General features: G+C 39.9%; 2 protein-coding genes across 2 annotated transcripts; both read left to right on the forward strand.

The window, feature by feature from the left end:
• The first annotated feature begins 432 nt into the window (after window positions 1–432).
• Window positions 433–3663, forward strand: manbal (mannosidase beta like). The gene is made up of 3 exons (XM_018661813.2): window positions 433–601; window positions 1279–1456; window positions 3219–3663. Exons 2-3 carry the CDS (start codon window positions 1307–1309, stop codon window positions 3327–3329), a joined length of 261 nt encoding a protein of 86 aa, XP_018517329.1. The 5' UTR covers window positions 433–601; window positions 1279–1306; the 3' UTR covers window positions 3330–3663.
• A 1025-nt stretch (window positions 3664–4688) lies between these two features.
• Window positions 4689–27374, forward strand: LOC108873557 (proto-oncogene tyrosine-protein kinase Src-like). The gene is given in 13 exon segments (XM_018661812.2): window positions 4689–5126; window positions 13866–14147; window positions 15167–15266; window positions 17725–17823; window positions 18137–18240; window positions 20547–20696; window positions 20816–20971; window positions 21600–21779; window positions 22733–22809; window positions 22918–23071; window positions 23296–23427; window positions 24219–24247; window positions 24249–27374. Coding segments are annotated over 12 exon segments (1635 nt in total). The 5' UTR covers window positions 4689–5126; window positions 13866–13873; the 3' UTR covers window positions 24429–27374.
• Window positions 27375–27862: the final 488 nt, after the last annotated feature.

Here is a 27862-nt window from a genome sequence, read left to right on the forward strand (position 1 = left end):
AAAACAAAAAAAACTTTAACTTTGAAATGTTTTTTCCTGGCTTGAAGCCATATTTCAGTTACCATTATCCAGTTAATTTAATATATCACAATAAAAAGTAATCTATTTTCTGAAAAGTATCGTATTTGTGTTAATAGTACAGCTAGATTGTCTTGAGGTGATTAACAAAATAATACCAGGTTAAATCGGTGCAATTCAAAAATGTGTATTTCATTCACAAACATAAATATTAAAATGTGATAATAATGTAATAGAGATAAACTTTGTGTATACCATTTTTTAAACGAAATTAAAAAGTACTTTGTATTTTTCAAATACAAAAGCCTGAGTATATCCGCTGTTGAGCAGTTTTTGTGTCGATATCTCATGCGAACTTCAGGGGGCGATATTTTCAAATCAATCATTTGCCAGGTCGGAAGCGAATCGGAGTTTTATGACATCACTTCCGGGAAACTGCTATTGTGGTTTTTTCCCCCCTTCCTTTGTAAGCTAAATTAGCATTTTTCTTGAAAGCTTTTCGCAGTCTTATGTATTTTCTTGCCCTGACTTTGATATTTACATTCATATAACGAAGAAGAAGAGATAAATATTCTCGGCACAGGTAAGGTTTTCTTCCACACGGACGTAAAATGGCAACGTATCTGTGCGTAGCTTAAATCTATGTATTTAAGAATGTAGCAGTGTTTTGCTACGTTGTAACGGCTAGATGTAACCACATTAATAATACAGTAACTCTTTTCATCAGAGTAGAAGATGGCTTTTGATTTTTTTGGAGGATAATCTTTACCATGAATGAATGTGTAATATTAAGTAGAGCTGCAGCATACCTGATCAGCTGATTTGTCGACTGAAAGAAAATGAATTGCCAATATTTTTATATAATAGTTGAGTCGGTTTATTTTTAGACCAACTTATGATACATACGAAAGTAAACATACTGAAAGTTATTGTACTGAGTGATGTTTTTTTGGTTCATCAACGGCCATTTGGAGGCTGTCAGTTAATTGAGAAGAGAACATGCAGATTCATCAATAAATAAGATACTCATTAATTACAGCTTTAATTTTACACGTGCTTTGCATTTAACTTTTGTATCAGTGTAATTGTATCAGTGTAGGTGGGACTATAGCTTCATTGACACAGGGAAATACATTTCGCAGATATGTTCTCCATTTTGTCTCAGATCCCATGAAACTTCCTCAGTGACCCCTCCATACACAACTTTTTGTAATCACTGGCGTATTGTTGACCTTCTGCTAAATGTACTCATTTACACAGAGAGGTCACTGAGCCAATTAGCAGCATCATGTCTGCAGAGCTGGACCTGTCTCCTCCAGATGTCCCTGAGCCTACCTTTCTAGAGAGTGTACTGCGGTACGGGTTGTTCCTGGGCGCCATCTTCCAACTCATCTGCATCCTGGCTGTCATCTTCCCCACATCCAAGGGACATGAACAGGTACATAGACATCAAGAGGAGGAGGGAAACAGGTCTTGTGTTGAAGTCAACACAACACAGAGATTGGTCAAAATGTCACTGTACACAAAACCCTTTACCTTTTTTTTCTTGCACCATCACAAAAACTACTTTCTTTGATGTACTTGCCAACTTAGTATTACATTTTTTTTTATTTGAGCATCTCTGTTGAATCACTGACTTTCCCATTATTTTTTATGTTATTTTTTTCTTTGATAGATAACATCAGATGTCTACATAATAATGGGTATTTACATGCTACAAATTTTGCAGTTGAATTCAGATCATCACATCTACATTCTTCTCACATTAATCAACTTTGCCAGATCAGATTGAACCGCTGTTTTGTTTTCACCTTACTATAGGATTTGAATAGTGAAAAAATAGATTTTGGCAGTAATTTACGGGTCAGGAACGAAGATAGTATCAATCAGTTGCTTAGTCAAATTATAGGTTTGGTTGTACTCAGAGAAAGTTCCCACACCAATTTCAGAAACGTACACAGACTCTTAATGAGGGGGTTTGAATGCTGCTCATTTTTTCTCAGTATGACTCAGTATGATTCCAGTCGATTGCTGCTCAGTGTTATGGTTAAAAATAGAACAATTTTGTTTCTGATAGATTGCCTAAAAGGTGTCAAAAACACTTTCCACACACTTGTGTCTTGGACCAGAGGCCATATTTAGACATTGACCTTCTCTGGATCACTCCATCTAAGAGTGCAGTTTACTGAGCTCAAGAAAATATCACAGTTCTGAGACTGTGCAGTGACACTATACAACCAAGTTCAGTTAGTAGGCTTTCTAGTCTTTAGTCTGTGCAAATGACTGTTTGCTTTATGAGACACATCTGACTTCACATAACGAAGATTGTCAATATATATCATGCTATGGTAGTTTATGATTTCCTTATTCAATCACATATTCTCTGTTTGGATATTTTAAAGAAATACTATGAGAAATTTGCTCTGTGGCTTGTCAGATTAACAGGTTCTACTATAAAAATCTTGCAGAATTTTACCACTTAATCTCTCTGTGATGCAGAGAAAGCAGACGTCAGTTAGGAAGAGTGTCACCGAATATCTTATTTTTGAGTGTCCCTGAAGACAGAGTCACAAAGGGTTACTTTCTCAATCTCCATACTAACAGCTGTCAGGAGAGATTATTTATAGACAAGAGCAATTAAATCCACTGTCTAATTATGCTATTTTCAGACATTGTCATCAGATGCACTGATTATTCTCCACAGAATGTCGCCATTTCATCCTTTACAGCATCGTGCTGTAATTCTTCTCTGCTAGAACAATAAGGAAAGATTGCGCTCTCAGAAACACTGCTGACAGAGGGAAAGTGCTAAAACAAGTCTGAATTTCTTTTGTTTGGTGTGTGTGTGTGTCCCCAAAATTCTGAATTTCATTCAACCGCCCATTTAATTTAGATTATTAGAGGCTGAGCTATGTGATAAACTGAAAGCCGAAAAACTATATTAATAGTGTATAATTAATTGTTATCACAAATTCCCAATCCTTTAGTTCACTGTTTAATGACTATATTTACTTGGAAAATAATATCAAATACTGTATGTGTGAGTGTCAAGTCAGCAAAAGCGTAATCCATATACCTCTAAAAAACACACTTATCTAATCGTGCTTAGCAGTCATGTATTTCCACGCCACATTTCAATGACTCAGAGGATTTCTTTTGAAATTGCAGGGTGTTTAATGCCTTGTGTGTTTGCTCTACAGGAGGAGATTGAGTCCACTGATGGAAAGGCTGCTGAACAGCTGAGGAGACCTAAAGGACCGGCACCTCAGATTCGACAGAAACCAAAGAAAGAGAGCAAAAAGAAGCGATAGACAGCTGTATGTGTGTCTGCATATGTATGCGTACTTGTTGAGTGAATGAGTGTAGTGTAGTCATCAGTGAGTCAAATTTGGCAGTTACCACTACAGGTATATGGAACACAAATGTCATATTACAACAATAAAAAAATTCAAGGCACTCCGGAATGACACTGTGTCCTATTCACATTCAACGCAGTATTACAAGGAAAAAATTCCCATGGCTGCGCTGACTGCCACATATTTTAATGGTTATACTATGTTTTGCATTTATTTTCTTTTATAATTGAATATCATTGACTGAATTGTATTTGGATTACAACAGATGATTAAATGTATTATGCAGTCATTCACTTGTTTATATTTATTGTTTAATTTCAGTTTGGTTTAATGAGTTGGAATGAGATCATGTCCTGTTCTTATATTTACTCCTTTGCATGGCAAAATACATCATGACTTCCTCTTAAAGCACAGTGTTTTTGGCACCAGAATAGACTGTTAAACTGCAAAGAAATTACTTAATTGTTTATATTTACACAATACTCAGACACAACTGACAACACTCAGTGGATACAGAAACCAAGATAAAAGATCAAGTTAAAAGTTGATATAAACTAACTTAATAGGTTATAATTTCATTTACGTTTGTTATTTTTATATTAACAGCCATTTATTTATTTTTTTAAATCAAAAAGCCGTTGAAAGCATGCTCCAGTATGAGCAGTGTACATGGAAATGTCAATCAAGACTGAAAAAAGCATTTGTGTTAATGAGATTTGGGGCAGACGATCATTTTAAATTCATTAAAGTTGTAAATTATCAAGCCACAAAAACCTAAACGACAACTATTTTATAGTCATTTAAATTAGATTTAATGCAAAAGCTGCCAGATCTCTTATTTCAGCTCTCCATTCTCTACTCCGTTTATTTACGATTTCATATCAGCTCGTTATCTAGCAAGTAGTTCCGATCCCCAGTTATCATTGACTGAGTTCTTAATTACCGTGCACGTGTGAAGCCGTGCCGCTTCACACTCGCATAACGGTAACGTTTTATTATTACTGCGACAGCTCAAAATTATCGCTACTAACGGTAAAGTGCGTGTCGCTTAGCAACCGGTTCAGCTGGTAACTGGCTGAGTTCTGGTGAAACGAGCCAGTTGTTTACCTCTAAATAATTGTGTCGTGTTGTTGTGATTACTTTATTTAAAAAATAAAAACGTGGTCGGTCGTGACTCGAGATGATTTTTTTCTTAAAAAAAAAAAAAGCTAAACGGGGGTGTTGTCGTGCCTGCCAACGCCTCGGTGAATTAAATTACTATTTTGCGTGGAGTTACGCAACTCGACGTGAATCCGGCTGACTCCACCGTTGCTGCGTAAAAAGCGTAAAATCCAGGCTCGTCATATTTGCACTCCCGTATTCCGTCAGTGATGCACTACCCCGTGCCTTTCCCCCTACGAGGCATGTCTTCTTCACACTACACCACTCCTGCTTCGTCGCATGAATTCACCGCGCCGTCGACTCTTCCCAGCTGAACAGGCTGCTTCAGCGTAGGTTTGGTGTTTGTCCGGCCCACCGCAGCAGCCGCCCGGCAGCTGTGCCCTCTGCTCCTGAAGGAAGCCCTCGTCATGACCTCCTCCTTCCGCGATTTTGCTGAAATTCGCTAAATGGGATTCGTGGCCGGTTCGAGGTTTCCACAGCAACTGGCCACCCGCTTCCATTATTTCTCTAATGAGGACAGCCATACGGATTTAACACGGTTCCTCGCTGCGCGTCTCTGATTTTTGGGCTGAATCTCCAGACGCGTCAAAGGTGAGTTAATTAAAGCTTGTGACGTTTTAATACAAGAAAATGTAATTTCTTTCGGAATCACCAACAGAGGTTTTGGTTTGTGGCTGCGTATTTTTCCCTATACGGATGTTTTACACACAGCGTCTAATGATACCCCCCTCACACTGACTTGTATTTCATTGTTGCACAGGCCATTCAGTCAGTGTTGCTCGCACATTTGCTGAGTGCCACTCAGTCTTTGCCAGGAGGGCTATGTTGTTGACGATTTACTACAACCCACACAAAAAGCAAACCACGTTCAAATGCCATTAAAAAAAAAATCTTTGTCACGACCAAATATACTCATGGGAAGACGCGGTAAATCGACTGCGCACGGAAAATAATCCCAACAAACCATCGAAATTCAAAATGGAGCTGTAACAGCACCTGTTTTGATTCATCAGGCCGCATATGCGCTGTATGCCTACGACAGCCACAGCAGCATTGTCGCCTTTTATCCATTCACAAATCCCTGTTTACGTGCTTAATGGGGATCAGTTTGGCAAACACGGACTTTTTTTTTTTTTTTTTAAATCATTCCCATAGCAAAGACGTTATCATCTTGACAGCTGCTACTCCTGTAGGCAGCTACTACCCCACCCCTTGTTTCTTTGAAAGCAGCTTTGCTGACAACAACTGGTGTTTAATCCCGTGGAAATAGAATTTTAATTATGTGGCTAATCTATTTACAGTTGGTTTTGGGCTTTGGACACATTCCAGCTAATTTCCATATGACGGTGGATTCGTGTTTGCTATGATTGAGACACATGAAACATGGGAAAGCTCAACATTAGATTTTTTTTTTACCACTAGACAACCACAGAGAATGCAATGACACGTTAGCCTTATCTGATAAGCATGAGGTCAATATAGCATTAGAAAAAACATTCAGATATCTTGTTGTATCCTGGTTGAAAGTGATTGTTCCTTCCTCTCAAATGATATTTTACAAGCAGAGAGAACAGTGGATCAAAATGCACAATGTTCCCTTTCAGAGGGCAGTAAAAGATTGATGTTGGTGTTAGGGCTGCCACTAAGGACTACTTTAATTATTGATTAATCTACCAAGTGTTGTCTTGATTAATTGTTCAATCTATGAAATGTTAGCAGATACTGAAAAAACATCCATTACAAGTACTCAGAGCTCAAGGTTGCATCTTCATGTCTTGTCAGTCAACCGCTCAGAACCCACAGATATTCAGTTTACTATTTTAAAAAAAATGTTCCCATTTGAGCCATTTTTATAAAATAAGCTCCAAGATACAGCATGTTTGGGGAGAGAATATGTATTGCATTACATTACATTACATTACATTACATTAACATCCTGTGTAACACAAAGAGAGGATTAAGTTGAGATTATGTGCTGTGATGAATGAAAAGACCTGTGAATTTGTAGAGTTAATCGCTTTCTAAAAGTGTGGCACCTCTGACATGAAACAGCCTTTGTGTCATCCTTCCCCACCCTTTGCCCTCCTTCATAGAATTAATCATGCTGTAGCAGCCATTTCTTGTAGCCTGGATCACTTGCAGCCAGAGCCAGCAGTTAAAGATGGACAGAAAACGGAAGTGGGTTTTTATCAGCTGAGTGCCACAAATCCCCCCTCTATTCCTCTTCCTTCCCTCCTTCTTCACCTGTTCTCTGTGTGTTTGTCACTGAGGAAGAGGGTACATGAGATGGGACAGCTAGACAAAGGCTCAGACTTTTCAGATTGTGTGGGGTTAAGAGATGATTTGGGAAAAAGACAACAGGGAAGATCTGATTCAGGAAGTGACAGTTACTCAGATGGGACAAGACTTGTTAAGTGTTAGGTGACTGCATTGTCTTTTCTGTGGTACTTTTTAAATCAACTGCCCACTTCTCTCTCAGATGCAGGCTATATATAGATGATCTGTGTATTATGCATGTACGTGGACTGCACTGTTCCATGTTATCATCCAGCATATAGCAGGATAAGACAGTGACGCTAATGTGCACATTTCCTCTCATTTTGATCTTGAACATACCATCATTGCTCCTCCTCCCTTGCCCCCCCTCCCCTGGGCAAACTGTAATTTTCCCATTTGACTGAAACATTGGCTTGAGCTCCTTCTCTCGCTGCAGCGCAGTGGCAACTGTTACCGTCTGTTGTGACTCAGTGAGGTTTGTCATGGCCAAATGTGCTTATGTGCCTGAACAGAAATGTACAGCTAGTGTGCTCAGCCTCAGATGGAGGATTACAAATGTTGATTAGGCAGCAGAAACGTGAGGAAACAAACACTGCAAAATCATAGTTGGAAACTTTTTAATGCTGTAACATATAGGTTGCACTTAAACACAGCACGTTGAAACGGAATTCTCTGGAACTTATTTAGGCTAATTGTTCATTCTGTTTGTATTATACGAGGAAATTAGAAGTCAGACACTTAATTTTCTCCACAGATAACACTGCAGATAATTGGTGGGCCTGAAATAAAGGCGCTGTGCCCTGGAGCACAAAATTGACTGATCATCATGCATTTAAAAAAGATTTAAAAGATAGTCTTGAAAAACGCAGAGTCTATCTTAATACAGCGCTCACACGTTAAACCTAATTCATTCTTGTCCATGTGTGCTATGAAGAGATTCCCTCCTGATGAGATTTAAGAGAAAAAAATCCACAGTCCTTGTTCTGTGCAAAAATGAATTCATTTTAGCCAAAGCTGATCGGAGGCTTCAGCAGTCTGAGTTAGTATAATCAAATGGGTATCTTCCAAAGTTACATCATTTCAGCACCCAGCTTCCTCATTGTTTTTCCTGAACAATAAGTTCTTGTTGAGCTATGGTGGATGGACTCTACAACTATGGTAGCGGCTCTCTGAAACTGTACTTGGCCACATGTGCTGATGTATAGCTGATATAATGTTTACCATGTTCACCATCTTAGTTTATCCTGTTAATGTACCAGAATTTGCTCACTAGTTGTAAACACACAGTACAGCTCAGGCTGATGGGAGTGTCAGTAGTTTTGCAAGTATTTGGTCAAATTAACATTTTGACCTGATGGCTAATGCTAGATGTAAGGTTAAGGGACCACCAAAGAGATTACAATTTATCGCAAGGGGAATGTGAACATATGTGCCAAAGTTTCTGATAGTTCATTTTAACATTTCAGTCAAAGCCACACACATCAAGAGGTATGAGAAAAAGCCATGGGATCACTAAAATTGGTAGGGTTAATCACCTGAAGATCATAAATAATATGTCCTGTAGCTGTTGAGGAATCTCAGTCTAGACCAAAATGGTGGAGTGACCACTGGGTGGACCTTGCTATCCTTGTAGCCATGCGACAAACATAGCTGAAAATACTGTAACTTTGGTAGACACCCACTTGATGTGACAAACTCAGAATACCAAAGGCTTAAATTAGTTTTGCCTGAACTTAAAAACATATTTTTACATTGAGTGAGGACTGATTTCGATCTCCATTACTTGCATTGGAATCAAAATGGGATCTTTTTATTGCCAGTATGGACAAGAGGAACAATTACAGCAACCAAGAACTGCTCCAGGGTACAGACTTTAAAAACTGTGAACCAGTCCTTTAATTCAGGAATCTAATTCAGAATGACCATGACTGTGGGTTTTTGCCATTTTCCAAGACAGACTGGAGCACATGTTGAAATGACACATAATGAAAATATTGGCCTGATGTGATGCAGTTTACTTTACCTGAAAGGTGTTAGGACTTGCATGCTTTATTAACTTACATTCCTTTCAGGCATCTAGGCTCACTTCCTTTACTCCCCCTTTCTCTACAGTATTTCCCTCTCACACCCAGCATTCACTTCATGAGAAGCTGAGAAGGTTTTATAGATTTTATAAGACTCAGTCAACACTGAGAATGTGAGGTTAGTGATGAATGTACTAAGGATATTGAAGTGCTCTTGAACATTGTGGTTCTGAAATAAATACCACTCAGAGAACAGCCTGTGAACGAAACCTCTATTTGCCACGATTCTCATCTAATCCTTCGAATCTCCCTTCTTACAACACAACTAGGCACAGCTGCAATTCACATAGTCAGCATGTGTGTGTGGTGTATCACTCTTTTGGACATTATTTAAACCATATGTTACATAATTTTATTTTTACAGTACCTTTCATACTAGAAATGCATCTATTACTGCTTTAAATTAAGTGAAATCAAATTAGAAATAATCACAAACAGAAAAGGCTTAACATATATCCACCAATACAGTGAAAAAAAGTTAATGTGTTAATTTTGATTTAAAACTGAATAAATGATTTATAATATATGATGATGATATAATGCCAGATGTAAAGCCACAAGAGTCTCTCTTGTAATAAGCTTTTTGATTTATGTCCCGGGAAACCAGAAAAATAGAGCTTCTTTGTTACCCCCCCACCGCCCCCACCTCATCTTCCTCCTCATCTCCCTCCTCGCTTCCTTCCTCCCATCCCGCCCTCCCACTGCTCAGGTGCCTGTTCTTGTTGGAGTCTCTGGCAGTCGTAGCGGTGTGGTGCAATCTGGTTCTCCCACATTCCTCCCTGTTCCTTTTTGGATGGAAAAACTCACAAGCAATTGAAATCCCTCTACATCTCCCAGTTTTTCCATCTTTTTATGTCTCCTTCCTCTCTATCTTTGACTTTACAAAATCTATATATTTTCCCAATTAGACATATAGCTGTCCTGTATACTTCTGCCATTCATTATCCTCCATTTGCAGTGTTAGAAGCAGTCACATGTTAGCACTTCTCGATATAAGGGCACTCTTGACACCATATTAGGAAAAGGCGTGAGGTTTAGCTACAGTGCTAGCTCTGTTGTTTACATATACAGACTCTGAGGCTTTCAAGGGTACTCTGGTGTTTGTGCAGTGTCCTGGAGAGAGCCAGTCGATAAGTGCTGGACACTTTGTGCACTGTGACTCTCAAAGGACATGAATTCTGCCATCACTGTATTGGGATATGTTTGCAGTGCTGGTCAAGGATCATTACCTCTCCTCATCAGTGTGTGCTTAAACTTGATGATTAGTCACTTTTCCACATTGACTTGACTTTCCCTCAGCCAGAGGATCAGGGCTGAAATGTCCTGTTCTGCTGAGCACTTGCCCTGCTGAGCTGTCCATGAGGACGATATTAGTACTTTCCAAATTAATCAGTGTCAGTTAATCAGTTGAAGAAGAGTAAATCCTTATGAGATTTTGCTGCTTTCCTTGATCTTACACTATAGTAAATTCAATATTTTGGGGTTTTGCATTGTTGGTTGGATAAAGCAACATTATAATAAGGTTTTAGGAAATTGCAATGGGCATTTTTCAAAGTTTTCTTATGTTTTATAGAGAAAATGATTAGTAAAGTTGCATACCCTAACACTGACTCCTAACTGGACGTGATGTGGATGAGCAAGGGAGCGAACATCAGATTGTTTCAGTGTTTCCCAATGAAGATGTCCTAACCTGCTGTGCGTCAGCGTATAGGCTGAGCGATATTTCGCTTGTTTGAAAAATCGCTTGCCCTGGCTCACTTGCCCAACCTCCAACCTATTTTTAGATGTTCTATCATGTTTTAGATTTAAATCTATGAATTTATACAGAACTTGTAGCCAAGTGCTCACTAGGTTGTAAGATCACACCATTATTATGACAGAAGCATAACTTACATTAACTGACAGCAACTGACTACCTATATAACGAGCGCATATAAAATAACGGTAAAATCACAAAAATAATCATTCTTGCCTGAGGAAATGTTTAAAAAAGCGATACATCAGTACTATGTGGAAATGCAACTAGCAATATTTCACATTAGCATGTCATGCTCACTACATACTTTGAGTATGTAGCAGTAGAAGCAGCGTTGACAGAGATGTTAAATTTGTCAGTTCAAAAATTGCTATTTTGCTATGTCCACTCATTCATATATCTGTACATCTATAGATGCAGTGACCCATCTGTTTAGGTTTAGTTACATAACATGTTTTGAATTCACAGGTATAGAGTTGCAACACATTTGATGTTTTGCTGTCCCTTTGGACTTAGTTTTGGTCACTAAGCAACACTGTAGTAATAGTAGGAGTTTTGCCCTTAATTAGTAAGTGTCGGTCGAGCTGAAGAAACTTGAGATTCAGAAAGGTTTCAGCTATTTGTATGATGTCTTTTCTAAATCGAGCCACTGATAGAACAGCATGTGAAGATGTTGCAGTTGCTTAAAGGTAAATTCCATCCAAAAATACTCATGATCATCTAGTTTTTAAGTAGCACTGGCTGTTTGAAGACGATTGTTTTACAGTCATCGTTGCTCAGATTCAAGCACCTTGTTTGCATATATTGATTACGTGGACTGCTAAATATATCTGTTGCATAAGTGCCTCCATTACTGTTTAAAATCTACTAAGATCTGCAACCCATCATACTGCGGTCCCATCCCACTTCATCCCACTCAGGTTTTGTTCTTTAGACATCTGGGTTTTCCCCGATCTTCAGTGAGCTGGTACATGTATGTGGCAGTAGCATCTGGCCACAAAGTCCTGTTACTAACATCCAGACTAGCCAGCCAAATCAAGTGGTTTACTGGTCACACAATTCACACAGTCCTGTCCATCTCTTTCTGCAGCCGCATGGGCCAATCTCTGTGTGACTCAGTGCTGCACCATGGGATACGTTACCCCCCCAGTGTGCGAGATTACATCCTGGCAGGAGCTGAATCAAAGCTTGCATGACTGTACATGTGTGCTCGAAATCACTCATGCTCGTGTACCTTCACGCACTCTGAGCAGCTCACACGCCCACACTTCTCCACAGTGCAGTGGGATCCTTCTGTGTCTTGGAGAATTCCCATACCTGTGTCATTATGTTCTGCCTGCACATTACACTTAAAACACCCACTAAGCCTCAGCTGTCCATGCAGCATACAACAACCACCTACACATTCTTTTTCAAGCCACTTCCAGTTCCTTTCTCATGGTCTGTTAATAACCATCCCCTGTACTGTCTATCAGACTCACACAAGTGTGTTGGAAACACTTACATGGATACATGCATGTGTTGGAAAAAGGATGTGAGACGCAACTGTGGCTGAGTGTGTGACAGAGCCCTGTTTCCCAGAGACCAAGGAACAGCTGCTCATGCACATAAACACACACACACACACACACACACACACACACACACACACACACACATACACGCCTACACACATGGCGCATACACTGTCTGGAACTGAGAGTGCCTCTATTCTCAAAGGAACAAGGCTGTTTCATGTGTGTATGACTGTCTCTGTTTCAGCTGGCCTGAAATAGCCGGTCTCACAGTGAGTCACTCTACAGCGCCTTGAGGGGAGGATTGGACTTGGTTTGTGAACACGGCACTCCAGCTTTCGGTGGCTGCACTTGACTGTCTGAGCGTGCTTGTCTTTGTCTGCGCTCATGATGACAATGCGCTCTTGACTTGTTGCATTTATCAGGCCACAGTTTGACATCAGGATGGAGAGGAGAAGCGGCGGTAAACAGTACTTACCTGTCAAAGACCAAACAGTTTCTGTCCTTGTCAGTTCACCAGCACTAGCACTCCTTTGTTGGAGGCTTTGTGTCCCATGTAGATGCTTATTGATTCAGTGCAGATTGAATCAACAGATAGGAATGACCTTGAATGTATGTGTGTTGACTGTTTCTAGGTGTCCTGGTCTCAGAGTATTTGCACGTTAAACGGTTCTAACTGAACCTGGAACAGCTCCAAGGATAGTCTATGGTAGATTAGGAAAGCAAAAGTGAATCTGAAGCTCAGACCACACAGTGCTAAGAGGAATCTTTGGTAGAGGAAGGTCAATGAATAGAAACTGAAACAGGGTCAGTTCCTGTTCCTGAATGTAGTTTTTTTTTTTTTTCTTTCTTTCTTTTTTTAACAGCTTTTGTGTCCTGTCAGGATGAATTAAAACAGTAGTTTTATAGAGGACATTTTTCCACATGAAACAAGATGTGTGGGTCAGATTTAATTTAAATATTAATAAGGGTTTAAAAGTAGACTGACATCCTAGTGCCCTCCTGTAAGTCATGTTACTCCTGCTGGAATTAAAGTAGACTTGTGGGTTTTATATGATAGCAGAGGTTAGTTGAGTTTCCCCAAAACCTAAAACCAGTGGAAAGGTTGTGATTTTGCTCTAAGGATGTACAAAAATAATTTTATTAGAGCAGCAACTAATGACTGATTTTCTTATTGATTGTTGATTATTTGTATACCTAATCAAGTTTGTCTGTAAATTGCTAGAAAATGGAAAAGGATTGCCCATCCTAGTTTCTCAGAGTCTAAGGTGTTTAATTTAAATGTCTTATATTTAAACTAGAATGATATAAAACAGGGGGAAGCAGCAAATTGTCACATTGGAGAAGTTAAAACCAGAGGATAATTGATAAATTATCAATTATTAAAATAATTTGTTTATAATTGGATTATTTTTTCTGCTGGTCAACTAATCATTTCCTCTGGCATTGAAATGACACAAAGCTGTCGCCTAGTGCTTGCTCGTGGTGGGATTTGTTGGGTCTCTCTCTGTAAATACCTATTTTAAAGAGTATGGTCTAGACCTGCTCTATATGAAAAGTGCCTTGAGATGACTTTTGTTGTGATATGGCGCTATATAAATAAAATTGAATTGAATTGAACAACCTAGAGGAGGCCTTGTTTTTTATTCTATGAGACTTAAAGTGCTGCATCCTTACTCATCACTGGCTCTCATCCCAGGTCTGCACATGGGGGCGGGCAAGAGCAAGCCCAAGGAGCCGGGCCAGCGCTCCATGAGCCTGGACGGCACCATCGGCACAGGCTCAGACAGCGGGCACTTCCACCACCTGGGCCCCGCCCAGCAGACCCAAACCCCTAACAGGAGTCCTGCCGTCGGAACAGGAAGGCGGGGGCATCAAGGGCAGCACCAGCATGCCCCAACGAACACTCCTGAGCTGGCTCTTTTTGGAGGGGTGGACCACACAGGCACGGTCACTTCGCCTCAGAGAGGACCTCTGTCAGGTAGGAAACCTATTGTGAGACTGGTAAGGTGTGGAAATACTATAGAACATTAATCACTATGTAACAACAGTACCAACAATAAGCTTACTGGGAGGTGGATTTTTTTTTTTTTTTTAACCTTTGGACACAACCAGGTTAGCGGTTTCCTTGTTTCCAGTCCAGAGCTCAGTGAACAACTTCCTCACCCCAGCTTCATATTTAACACACAGATGTGTTATCAATCTTGTAAGCTAATTCTCTGCGAAAAGTATCTTTCCCAAAATGTTGAACTGCTTCTTTAAACAAAGTAGAACCAAAGCAATCTTGACTTATCTCTTCAGGTGGCCCACAGACTTGATCAAAAGAGTCACATATATGCAGAAAAAACATTTGAAATCTGTTTCTTTTCCCACCATCAGCTGTCAAACAGACTTGAAACCTTCTCCTTGACTTTGGAGTTTGTTGTGTCACACTGTCCAGATTCTGACATTAAGCTGTAATGTGTCTAGACTGGCCAGATGGTTTGGTTAATGTTGCTCCATCCAGAGAGTGGAGAGGCTGCTGGTGTATGAGGAGCGGCTCTGTTGGCCGCCTCCTCCTGCTGGGCATCTAATGACCCGATCGATGATTAGCTGGAGAGTTCCCAGGTTTAGATCACAGGTTCATTAAAAGGAAGGGGTGAAAAGCTACACAGAAAATAGAAAACCACTGATATGATGCCTTTGTCCTTCATGGACAATCGGTCACAAGCACTCTGAATGTCGATATTTCTCATTAGGCTTTGGTAAATTGTTTTATACAGATATGGAACAGAGGCAAAATAGATTTATAGCTTTACAGCAGATAGAGCAAATTATTATCAAGGGCCAGACTTGCATTCTGGAAGTTGGATTATGGAAGTTAATCTGAATAGGGCACAGAGGGAAGTACCATTGTCTTAAATTACATTGTTCCCTAAATACATATGTGTGTGTGTGTGTGTATGTGTGTGTGTGTGCGCGTGCGTGCGCGTGCTTGTGTGTATGTGTTGTTTCTTGCAGGAGGTGTCACTACATTTGTGGCGCTGTATGACTATGAGTCACGGACAGCATCTGATCTGACCTTTAGGAAAGGCGACAGGCTGCAGATTGTCAACAACACGTAAGAATCAAGTCATCTGTCTTTCTTCACGAAATGAACAGATTTGTTGATGCACTCGTGCGCGTGAGCGTGCACAGTCGTGTATGTGAATGAACACGGTGGGAGTCAATAACTGTGGAACAATCCAGACAGCAGAGTCTGATACTCCCCGTCTGTTGACTGAAGCAGCACTTTGCAAACACATTCACAGGGGTGACTGTCATCATCGTAATCTTTGAGAAACTTTATAGAGAGCCTGTAATAACAGCACTTACATTCCTTTCCTCCAAACAGATAACACCTAAAAAAAATGTTTTTCTGTTGGATATCGGCACGTGTCGAAGTCTGTCTGTATTGTGGTGTGATTTAGTTAGAAAGAACAGAACTTATATTTCAGTAGTAGAGAGTGGAAAATGATCATGTGTATATAAAAGCTGCTGTTTACAAGTTAAAGCAGATCAGAACAGTGCTGTTTTTTGTCTTTTCCTATGCACTATTTCCATAACTTCTTGCCATAAGTCTGGTCTGCTGTTCTTTATATATAGTCTGGCACTACACAGCGAGGCTGAAAAAATAATAAATTAATTCTTAATTAATATTGTACAATGAAGAAGTAAAGCATCTACATTACCAAACACTAATTGGTGCGTGGAAGTTTTTGTATATATTTTTAATGCAACTAATGAATTGAAAGCAGAAGAAGCAGAAGAAGAAATGAAAGCAGTGAGACTGCATCTCTGAGTCCAGAAAATCCCTCATGATGTGAGGATTTGAGCATTAATGGAAAGTAAATAAGAGATGCGTCTTTTGTAGAATTACTAAAAATATTATAAACTGAAACGGAAAGTGGAACTTTTAAAACTTAAGAAAACCCTGCAGTTGGTGCAGCCCCACTGTGTAGTCCCACAGCATATCCAGCTCCTCTGCTATCTGTCTGTGCCGTGCTGCTTGCCTCGCTGTGTCTCCTTGCTGTGTTTTGATGTGTCTGCTGTGTCTGTTATCTCTCCCCCTCTCTTTCTTTCTCATGCTTCATGGTTTCTCCTAGGAAAAAGTACAGCTTCAGGTCAGTAATACTCAATGCAAAAAAATTTAAATAAAAATCTCACGCAACCTCTTGTTCACAGTCCCTGCTCGGATTAGTCTGATCAAGCTCAAGTGTAATTGAACTGAATTATATTAGAGATCCAAAGTGACTTTTTGCTCTAATTTATTTTGTATAGTCGTAGATATACAGTTTAAAGGCCTTAAATGTAAACTGGGGGACTACAAGTGAAATAAAAGGTTGCCTATGTCTGCCTGTTTCCTCTCTTAACAATGTGTTTTTCTTCACATCATTCTATTCAATTAGGTGTTGAATGAAATTTGTATTTTGTATAACCCCAGTTCTTAAACGTCTCCTTTTTGTAAAGAACATTACGGGTCAGTCAAGTTTCAGTTATAGGCTTTCTCACTAAGACATGTCAAGTGAAAACACACTGTATGGATCCTATTGTGCAGCTACGTTTATGTTCAAACGAGTCTGGTAATGTCTTACATTTTCCATATTAGCAACAAATCCAATGAAAAGATCACAAACATAAATGACTTGATCCTACAAAATAAATGTACAGCCAGAGTCTTACGTGTCTTATTCCTCTGTGCCGTAGACTATGTCCATTCCAACCACTTTTCCTTGACCCCAGTGGAAAATGTCATTAGGTAAAGGAGAGATGTGAGGTAGAATTCATAAGGACTTAGGAGAAGACAACTCCTGTGCTAAGAGGATCCAACTGCCCTTACACTTGGCTACGTAATAATGCGACAGCAGATGTTATTGATGTGGGTCATTTTAAATGTCGCTGCTGCAAGCAATTGCGGGACGTCATTATCTCCTTTCCCTTCAGAAAGGATGGTCCAGTGTACCCTATGGCAAAGGAGAAAGGAAACAATGAAGTACCTTTCCTAAGCATTTAGAGAATTCAGCCAGCTTTTGTCACGGCTGCCACTTTGATACTTCCGGGTCATTTCACTCAGTTAGGAGCCTTCCTAAGCAAAAAGGACTACTCAACCGCAGCCATGCTCTTTAGGTGCCGTAAATGCTCACTAGCTAGCAAAATGTATCCAACATTTAGTGAAGTGTAACAAATACAGTATATACTCTTGTTTGAGTAACTTTTGCTGAAAACTACAATGCCCAGCTGTTGGTAAAATGTAACCTTTTTGAAAGAATGAAACTATATATTTGTGTCCCATTCTTAAAGATTTGCATCTTCAGTAGGAACCAGTTGGCATGGGACTGAATCCCACAGACAAAGTAGGAAAGTCAGCAAGTATATGAAAATTTGTTGGTTTTGGGCTTTTCATTGGATTTATTCCGTTCTTCAGCCATTATATCTGTTAAACTAGCAGATCATTAATCCAGGAAATGTTAATAGCTACCTCAGTCAGTTTTCTGTTTGTTGACTGTCTCGTTCTGTCTCCCTCTCTCTTTCTCTCACAGAGAAGGGGACTGGTGGCTCGCTCGCTCCCTGACGACAGGCGAGAGTGGTTATATCCCCAGCAACTATGTGGCTCCATCCGACTCCATCCAAGCAGAAGAGTACATTATTCCCTCCTTGTTTCACTCCTGCAGTTTGTTTTGCAGTTTTTTCCCCCGTACAGAGATTTAAAGTCATTTTCAGTGCAGAACCTGAATGTAGTTTTACTCTCGTTGTATTATGGTGATGCACACAAAACCAGACTGTTTCTACAAGCTAATATAGAGAGTATAGAGATGCTCCTCTCACATATATATATATATATATATATATATATATATATATATAAAATCATCCTATACAGTCTTCTACATTTTCACTCTAACTGTGTCTCTGCTTCCTACTGATCTTATTCTCCGTGGCCCACTTTGGCAGGTGGTATTTTGGGAAGATCACTCGGCGTGACTCAGAGAGGCTCCTTTTGAACCTACAGAACAGACGAGGAACCTTCTTGGTGAGGGAGAGCGAGACCACTAAAGGTGAGAGAGCAGACGTTTGCGTCACTGCAGAGACTGCACTACAGTCGTTAACAAGATGGTCCTATTAGCTCTTCTGCCTTTCTCAGTGTCTGGTCATAATTATCTATCATGTCTATTATGTAACACAAAGAGCCTGATGTTTATGTAACCAACAAGTTTTCAGCACAGGGCGTGTCAGGGTTTTTACTTGGTTTTCCACATATTTTCCACACATTTTTCCAAAAGCTATTTAATGCACAGAAAATTTAAAATATAAAGTAAACTGGTTAATTTTTTTTTTTTTTTTTTTTTTTACCATAAATTATCATTTTAGGACTTTAGGCGTACAAGAATTATTGTTTATCAATATAAAGCCATTTGTCTGAAAAGTAAATTATGCAATAATTACATTGTGTATTACAAGTATGTTGCTGAGAATAAAGTTTACATAGCAAAATTGCATAATTGATTAATTATTTCAGTCATTTATCAAGCAAAAATGCCAAACAGTCTCTTGTTCCAGCCTCTCATTTGGGAACAGCTAGTCATCACCTGGCTATGTTTTTCTAAATATTATATAGATGAACCAATTAATCATGAAAAAAACAGCAATTATTAATCGATGACAACAGTCATTTGTTTCAGCCCTAATTAAGTTGCAAAATGCTCAATGACTGTAACTGAGCAACAGACGGAGCCTTTGAATTGTGTTTCCTCACAGAGTACCATGTCGTTAGCAAATGCGTACATTATCAAAGAAACATCTCTCTACAGAACATGTTTAATAAAAAAAAACTCAAAGGAAGTCATGACACTTTCTCTGTGTCCCTGGAGCTTAGGCCATGCAGCAGATTGTGATCTTACTTTGAAATAAATTGTTCTTCTGGGACTCAATTTAAGAGGCAGAGCCTCGTAATTAAGTCATTTGTTAACTTTCACACAGGCGTATGGCGCTATAATCTTTGTTCTCTGGGCTTGTGGCAGAGTTTTGTATCTTTCTCTGAAAGTCTAGAGTGAGATCTGGTCCCTATGACGTAGGTGGACTCTTCAGGGGGTTGTTTTGGAGGAAATGTGGGGAAAAAGGAAAAGAAGCGCAGAGTGGAGTGGGGCTTGTGAATGGATAGGGGTGAATCACTCTGCCAGAACTAGGTCAGCCTAGGAGGGTGCTGGATTTCCCCCCTGGCTATACGTCTCTGTACTCCCAACACACACACACACATGCCGGGGGGGGGGGGCAACAGTAAAGGGGGAGATTCTTAGGAAAGGGGGAGGATCAGGGAGAATAGGAGGAGCTCTGGCAGGAGGTGTGTTGGCCTCTGAGTGTGTCCTGTATTAGATGTCAAATATTAGGTTCACAGTGTGACAGATGAGCAGAAGCCTGCCGCTCTTATGTTGTATAAAGTGTAAATCAAGTCAGACTCTGCAAGACACACATCTGATCATTTGTGGGTCTCAGGATACAAGCACACAAGTCTTGACCTACTTCAGATGTCTAATCATGGGAGCTGAAAATCCATCATCTAAGCTTTTGTTAGAGGTTTTCTTCTGCTTTCATCTTACAGAAAAATGTACAGTAACCAGTAAAATGGTTACTGTTGCAGCTGTGTCTATACGTAGTGTGAAGGACTGCACAAATGTTGATAATAATAGAAAAGAATTTAATTTAAGCAGTAGTAAGGGTATCTGTATTTGTGTACTTTGTAGTCAGTAATGTCTATCTGCTTAGAAGATGTGGTTAAGCTGCTGGAATATTACTGTGATGATCATGTTGAAATCAAGTACCTCTGGTTGATATACTCTCAGTTCTGTGAGTGAAATCTGTGGGAAGTGTGTCTTACCTGCACTGGATTTTCTTTCTGACAAGGAAGGACTAGTGAACATCTATCAGCAAAAGTCCAGATCAAAGATGATTGATTTTTCATTTTCCATTACTGTGGTACAACCTCTCTGTGGAGCTTAGATTTGCTAAGTCTGTTCAATCTTTTGAATCACCTCTTAATACGCAGTTATATGAGCCTGATTCCTGTCAACAACTAAAAGTTTGTTTTTTATTATGCATTGTTACTTTTTGGTTTGTTTAAATGCTAGTGAAATCAAGTTTTCTGGAAGGTCTCTGTAAAAAACAAGTTAATTAAAATTGTTAAAATCAGACTTAACTTAGCAGTGGGCCATGGACAAGGACATAAAGGCTTACCCTAAAGGGACCAACAGGGACTTGCCCAGCACAGCTGCTAGGAAACTCCAGAGTGCAGCTGTCATACAGGCCCAGATATGCCTGGTTTTATTGTTCTAACCTGTCCCTGTCTGTTGTCTTTTCTTGTTCACAGGGGCATATTGCCTGTCAGTGCTGGATTATGATAACACCAAAGGCCTGAATGTCAAACATTATAAGATCAGGAAGCTGGATAGCGGAGGTTTCTACATCACCTCCCGCACCCAGTTCACCAGCCTACAGCAGCTAGTCTTCCACTACCGTAGTGAGTCATCAGACACACTTTCTAACTGTTAAGAAATGTTAATAGCTGTGATATTTAACCTTTTTATGATGCTGTTGCCCTTACCCTGCCCTTCCTCATTCATTGTCTACCTCTTTCAGAGCACTCTGATGGGCTGTGCCATGCTTTGACGGACGTGTGTCCCGTGGCCAAACCTCAGACCCAGGGACTGGCCAGGGACGCCTGGGAGATCCCCCGAGAGTCCCTACGCCTCGACCTTAAACTGGGACAGGGCTGCTTTGGAGAAGTCTGGATGGGTTAGTACTACACTCCACTTCCTTCTGGGGAAATTAAATGAATCCCTCAAACAGGTTTAACAATGAATGTGCAAAATGTCAGGGTGCATTTCTCTTTTCTTGAAGTGTATTGATGAGTTAAATCCTGGTAAAAGCTGTCATAGCTAATTGATTTCTTATCAGAGCAGCAGTTTAATGTTTTGGGCAATGTACTTATTTGCTTCCTTGTGGAGAGTTAAATGAGAGGATTGATATCAGTCTATTAAATATACGGCAGGGAAATGTCCAGTGGGAGTACAATTAGAACCCCCAGACCTGTAGTTTGTTGTACAGATTAAATAAGGTATATATCAATTAGTGTGCTATAAGGGTACCTGTAGGTGGATTTCTTACCACTGGACAGAGCCAGGCAAGCGGTTTCCCTCTGTTTACAGTCCTTATGCTAAGCTAAGCTAACCAGCTGCTTTTCATATTAATGGGCAGATATGATGATGGGATTGATCTTCTCATGTAACTCTTGACAAGAGTGAATAAATGTATTTCCTAAAATTGCAAACAGTTCCTTTAAGTCTACATTATGTCAGGAGGAGATCAGGAGGTTTATTAAAGAAGTAATACGCCAAACTCACAACGCTGTGTTTTCTGACAGGTACATGGAATGGTACAACGCGAGTAGCCATCAAGACCCTAAAGCCTGGCACTATGTCTCCAGAGGCCTTTCTTCAGGAAGCACAGGTCATGAAGAAGCTGAGGCATGAGAAGTTGGTCCAGCTGTATGCTGTGGTGTCTGAGGAGCCCATCTACATTGTGACAGAGTATATGAGCCAAGGTAATGCAGGATAAAGACTGTAACTTAGGGCTCGGTATCCACCGGCTTCAGTACTTTTTAACATTATAGTATCATGCTGTTAAGTGCTAAATGTGGATTAAATGCTTGGACAGATTCATAATTTAATTATTTCTTGTTAGTTATTCTTGATCAGACAGTTTTGAATAAAAATTCTGCCAGTTTGATTTAGGCGAATGTTTTGTACAGATCCTTTTTGTTGAGACAATTAACAGAACTCCTTTTGTTAAATGAAAAAAAGGTGTACAGTCTTACAGTCTTTTTGTCTCCCACAGTGTATTTATTGTCTAAAACAGGGTTAAGCAAGACATACACAAGAAATACAAACCTGAATCCAAATTGAATACACAGATAAGATAAATCAACTAACTCAGCAGTTTGCAGTATGTGAAATTTTACACAAGCTCATCCAAAATACTGAATGTGCAACATGAAGTCTGGCAGTTTCTATGTAACTTAATTACTGAGGAAGGCTCTCTAGCCATAGCTGATATTATCATTGGTAACCACCAAGTAACAAAACAGGCAAAGAGGGGACTGACTTAACACAAAACATCTCCTTAACTTAAACATAGCCACCGAACAGGTTGCTCTGAAGCACTGAACAGTCCACTTACTTTCTGTCATCTACACACACAACAGGAAGGATTTACTTAAATAAAGTCCTTTCACAGTGACAGACAGGGGACACTGCCCTCTGCATGACTCAGGGATTTCAGGAGCCTGTCTGGGCTGGTTGTTATGGTGATTAATTGGCTCTTTAACAAGTGCACTGCCAGAGCTTTTTCTATAGCACTACTATCTAAAAATCTCTTAACAATAGTCGGCTCCAACTATATATTTGTGACAGTAATTTGCTCACAAGCACATATAGATGACCGCTTAAACTTTGTGTGCACTTGTAGTTTTCCTAAATACTGTTGTTTTGGTCACAGGTAGCCTATTGGACTTCCTTAAAGGGGAAGCAGGAAAGATGCTTCGTCTGCCTCAGCTTGTAGACATGGCCGCTCAGGTAAAATTACATGAGATTCAGTCACATTATGGTTTATTGTGCTCCGTTTATTGTGGGTATTACCACCCATAGACTAAATATTTTGGTATTATCTGAAAACAATGTCAGATTGCAGCGGGTATGGCCTACGTGGAGAGGATGAACTATGTCCACAGAGACCTGCGTGCCGCCAACATCCTAGTGGGAGATAACCTGGTGTGTAAAGTGGCTGACTTTGGTCTGGCAAGACTCATTGAAGACAACGAGTACACTGCAAGACAGGGTGAGTCCACACTACCTCTTTCCACAACAGATTATTCTTTTGTTTATATTAATAGAAAACAGCAGACACACGAAAAAAACCTAAACAGATATGATATTGGTGCCACAAAGATGAAAACTGAACACTAAAGAATTGGAAAGACATGTTCTAAAATCTGAGCATGTTTATTTTACTCTACAGCATTTTACTTACTTGCAACTGTTTTTTAAATCCCTATGGTCCAGGAGCTAAATTCCCAATCAAATGGACAGCACCGGAGGCAGCTTTGTACGGTCGCTTCACCATCAAGTCAGATGTCTGGTCCTTTGGTGTGTTGCTCACAGAGCTGGCAACTAAAGGCAGAGTCCCTTATCCAGGTAAGGCCTCCACTAACCAACAAAGACAAGCACAATCTCTCCACTTAGACAAGTGTTTCTTTGTCAAAATATCCTCAAACAATCCAGTTGGATGGCAACAATTAGTCAATTAAATGATTCATGGATCGAAAGAAAATTAATCTTCATTTTTCCAAGCAAAAATCCTCTGGCTCCAGCTTGGTGCTATTTCTTGTCTTACATCAAGTATTCATTGTCACAAAACCAGTATTTTTGATGTTGATGTTTTGCAAATTAATTTTTTAAATTATTTTTTGCAATTAATTTCATCCATCAGATTTACTGTATGAAAGGAGGTATGTAAGTTTTAGCTATTGCTACATAGCCAGTGGTAGCATTAAGCGCTATTTACCTACCAGTCTGGATGAAACATTGCTAGTTCAGCATCAAACTTCATTCCTTTACTCGCCAAGAGCTGTGTCCACAGGTGGTTGTTGGTGTTTTGGTTCTGCTTCTATCTCTTCTTTTCTTCTACTGAAGTTAAGACATTAACCAGTTAGCCTTTGCCTGGCCAGCCCATCTCGTCACTCTCCAATAGCATCTCAGTGTAGTGTCCAGACTGTTCTGAAGAGGTAGCGCTGCTCAGAGGGTGAATTCTAACCTCTTACAATACTTAAGCTCTTGGTAATTCACCGTCAGCACCACCTGCTCCTGGCAAGAAACTTCGTTCAGTGGCAAACAAAACTTATAAACAGCACCTTTAAAATGACTGATTGTATCAGTAGAAGAAGCTCTGTCTGTCCCTGAATTTAACCTCCTGCTCCTCTCGGCAGGAATGGTGAATCGTGAGGTGCTCGACCAAGGTGGAGCGCGGCTACAGGATGCCCTGCCCAGCAGAGTGCCCCAGCTCCTTACACGAGCTCATGCTTTCCTGCTGGAGGAAGGACCCAGAGGAGAGGCCTACATTTGAGTACCTGCAGGGCTTCCTAGAGGACTACTTCACCTCCACAGAACCCCAGTATCAGCCTGGGGAGAACCTATAGAACCACACACTGAACCGAACCTGAGGGGGAGAACCTCAACACAGAACGATCTGCACTAACCGACCTCAGAGGAACGCCTGTGAGAGGATCTGAGACTGTGAAACTCATCTGGGGAGGAACTTGAGATTCTTCTGTGGAAGCAAAACCGAAATCGAAACCGGCAGAAATCCCCTCTGTGCCATTAAGGAACTGCTGCAGGAGAACCTGGAGAACCTCCTGTCTGAGAGCACTCACTGTTTACTTTAAGTTCTCCTGCAGGCATGAGGTTCAAAGCTGTAAGAGGAGAACTCTTGCTGGACAAACTCTTGATTTGATTGAGGGACTACACTTGCGGGTAAATGTTTTTGAGAGGTGCAACTGATGTGGGAGGAACCGAATCAGGATCTACAGACGGAGCAAGAGGGAAAAGAAGAAGCCTCCTGTTGAGGAGAGAAGGTCAAGGGAGGATATTTCAGTCAGGCATGAGCTGTTTAGCAACACCTCCCTCTTTTCCTCTTCTGTCGTGTCTCTTTACCCTCGTCTGGTACCTTTTCCGCCCACAGAAGAGCACTGCCACTGTGGCTCAGGAGCCAAAGGAAAGTCTGTCTCTTCTTAAAACATCCTTTATCTCCCTTCTGCCTCTTTCCTCTCTTTCACTATTTCTGTCTGACTTTCAGTATCTCTCCAGTTTTCTCAAGTGCTGCTTCTTCAAAGTGTCTCCAAATAACTCAGCTCTGGAACTCTACTTTGCATCTTTATTTATGTTTACTCGGACAATATGCGTCCTGTGGTTCATGGTTTTGCTCGGTGGCAGACAAAAGTTCCTCCTTTTCTTCATTTTTCCTGTGATTATCAATAGGCAAGGTTGTTAGAATCAATATCATGGTAGTGCCAGGGTGAATATACTCTACAGGCAGGTTCTGTTAATGCTGAAAAATAGGAAATTTCAATTAAAATTTGAGGCCTTTATCTCTTGTTTATCCCTTCTTTTTCTAGCTGTATTTCTTGACATACGCTGAATCGGCCATCGTGGCCTGCTGGATCCAACCTCGATGATTAAAAATGATTTTGATGCAGGCAGTGTTTGAATGCTTGTTGTTTTGACTGACTTTGATCTAAGTGGAAAGTTGCACTGAAAATAATCAGCGCTTTCGTGGTGGCAGTACAGAGCAGTTTTGATAGTTACCATCTCATTTCCTGAGAGGCATAAATGGGGTAACTTTCATCAAACATTTATGTGACCTACTAAGAGGCTGATACGGCTACCACACCAATCATATTACTGTTTAATATCCAACTCAAGTTCATGGCAGGAAAACTCTGAGAGTAAAAGCCTGCTGTGTTCTGTGCCAAACAAATCACATTTCTTTACTGCTGTCTATGTATATACTGTTTTATTATCAACAGGCTCTCCTCGGTTTTAGTTCCTAAACAGTCAACTGTTCAAAATTCACAATTAAACTACACCATCTCCCCAGTAAACATCATGTTAGTTAGTAGGCAGGACAGGTAAACCCGTTACTGTTTGCTGAAGGATTCAAAAGGTTTTTTTTTTTTTTTTTTTTTTTTTTTAAATTCACCTCACAGCTATTGTGACCATAAAAATATGCAACCAGGCGGCCCTAATAAAAACTGTAAAACTTTGATCAGGTAACCCTAATAAAACTGTGTTTTTGACTTACTATAAGAGTTGATTTTGAAACCAGTTAGCATGCTTTTGTGCCGTTCTTCTCTTGACCATTGGCTGGGTTTGTATTTATGCTGTAATGTACATCAACATGTGTATGTTTACTCGAGGTTCAGGTAAGGTGAGGCAAGGGGATCACAAACAGACTTCTGAACATTTGTGCCATCAACCTATGATTCATTTTTTGATATCTTACTCACTGCTGCCAGTTCTCACTGTCATACTGTACATACTGTAGCTCTCTAGGGATGGTTTTTGTATCATGTATGCCACTTTTCAAATGGCAGATATTTATGTCAAGTGTCACACATTTCACAGTGGTTTGGTTTTATGATGTAGTTGATGCAGCCACAGTAGATATGATTATAGATTATTGCCAACAAATACTATGAAACCAGTTATCAAAATATGAGCCATGCAGCAATAAGAGAGAGGATAGCCCATGCCCACCAAAACCCTGAAATTAATATCCATTGATGATGAATGATGACAGCTAATCTAATCAGTAATGTGGATGACTCCGAAACCACAATGAAACAGGAGTTTAGGTTGTTATATGATATGAAAAATGAGGTCAAAGATGTAAATAGTATCTTAAACAAATGACTGTGACTATCATGTAATTTGTTTTTGTATAGTTTTTCTTTCATTGCACCTCCATGATGAGGTTTTTACAGTGACACACGCCTGCTCCCAAAATGTTTTAATAATAAGTTGCTACTGTAAATGAGGCTTATGGAATGTTTTCTTTCAAAAAACAAATATTGGACTTAATATAAAATCATATTCTGTTTGAAACCTCTATATCTGCAAAAGACAATTTAAAATTTGGCTTGACACTTAATTTCCAAGAACATGTTCATGATCAGTGCTTTCCTCTTTTGAAATGGGAATTTCCCTGTTCTGATGCACTGAGCCACCTGTAAGTCACTGGGACAGTGTGGAAGTTGATGGGCTCCTGACAAGTATGAGTAGCCAAGGCCTGATTGGATTTTTCTGTGCCATATTAAAGAAGTGTCTGTCTTTTTTTTTTTTTTTTTTTTTAAATTTTGAAATCTATGCAGTTTCGGACTGGCATTCCTGCAATTTTATGGCCATTTTGTTCTAAAGTTAAAACGATGGATCATAATCAGAAGGTGTGAGCATTTTGTAAGGACTTCCTTTGTCTTTTTTTTAAATTTTATTTTGTTCTGATGTTAACAGGATTGAAATGGGTATCGTGCCACTTTATGTTGATCTTATGTTGTGCAATAAATTATATTTCAAATGTGTTTCGATAAGGGTGTGTGCTGGTGTGTGTGCTGTCCTTTGACCTGGAAACATCACACTTCCTAGGCGTGACTCAGTAATTTCTGAGTAAAGCGATGAGCATGTTGCACCGCAAGCTGCATGTTTAGAGAAGTGAGCATGTGATGCGAGGATCATCATTACAAGCTGCCAGAATTTCAGGCACATTTAAGCAGCATAAAAGGAGAATTTCAAAAGGGGAAATGAAAGATAACTGGAAAAGGCTGAATTTACTGAAGAAAACAAGCAGTTGAAATACTGAGAGGAGCTGAAGTGGCAGATGAAATGGTAGTTTTGTCAGAATTGAGCTGAGTTGAGGTTTCAGTTGAAACATTAGCACTGAAAGCAGTTGGATAAGATATGAACAGTGGAAATAAGAGTGGAAGATTTTATTATTATTTTTATTTTTTTTACCTTAAACCTGAAAGGTTTTGATGTGTCGCTCAAAGTGTAGGCAATGAAAGCAGCTGAGATGTCAGTT

This window comes from Lates calcarifer, linkage group LG12 (assembly GCF_001640805.2).
Source record: "Lates calcarifer isolate ASB-BC8 linkage group LG12, TLL_Latcal_v3, whole genome shotgun sequence".
Classification (NCBI taxonomy): domain Eukaryota; kingdom Metazoa; phylum Chordata; class Actinopteri; family Centropomidae; genus Lates; species Lates calcarifer.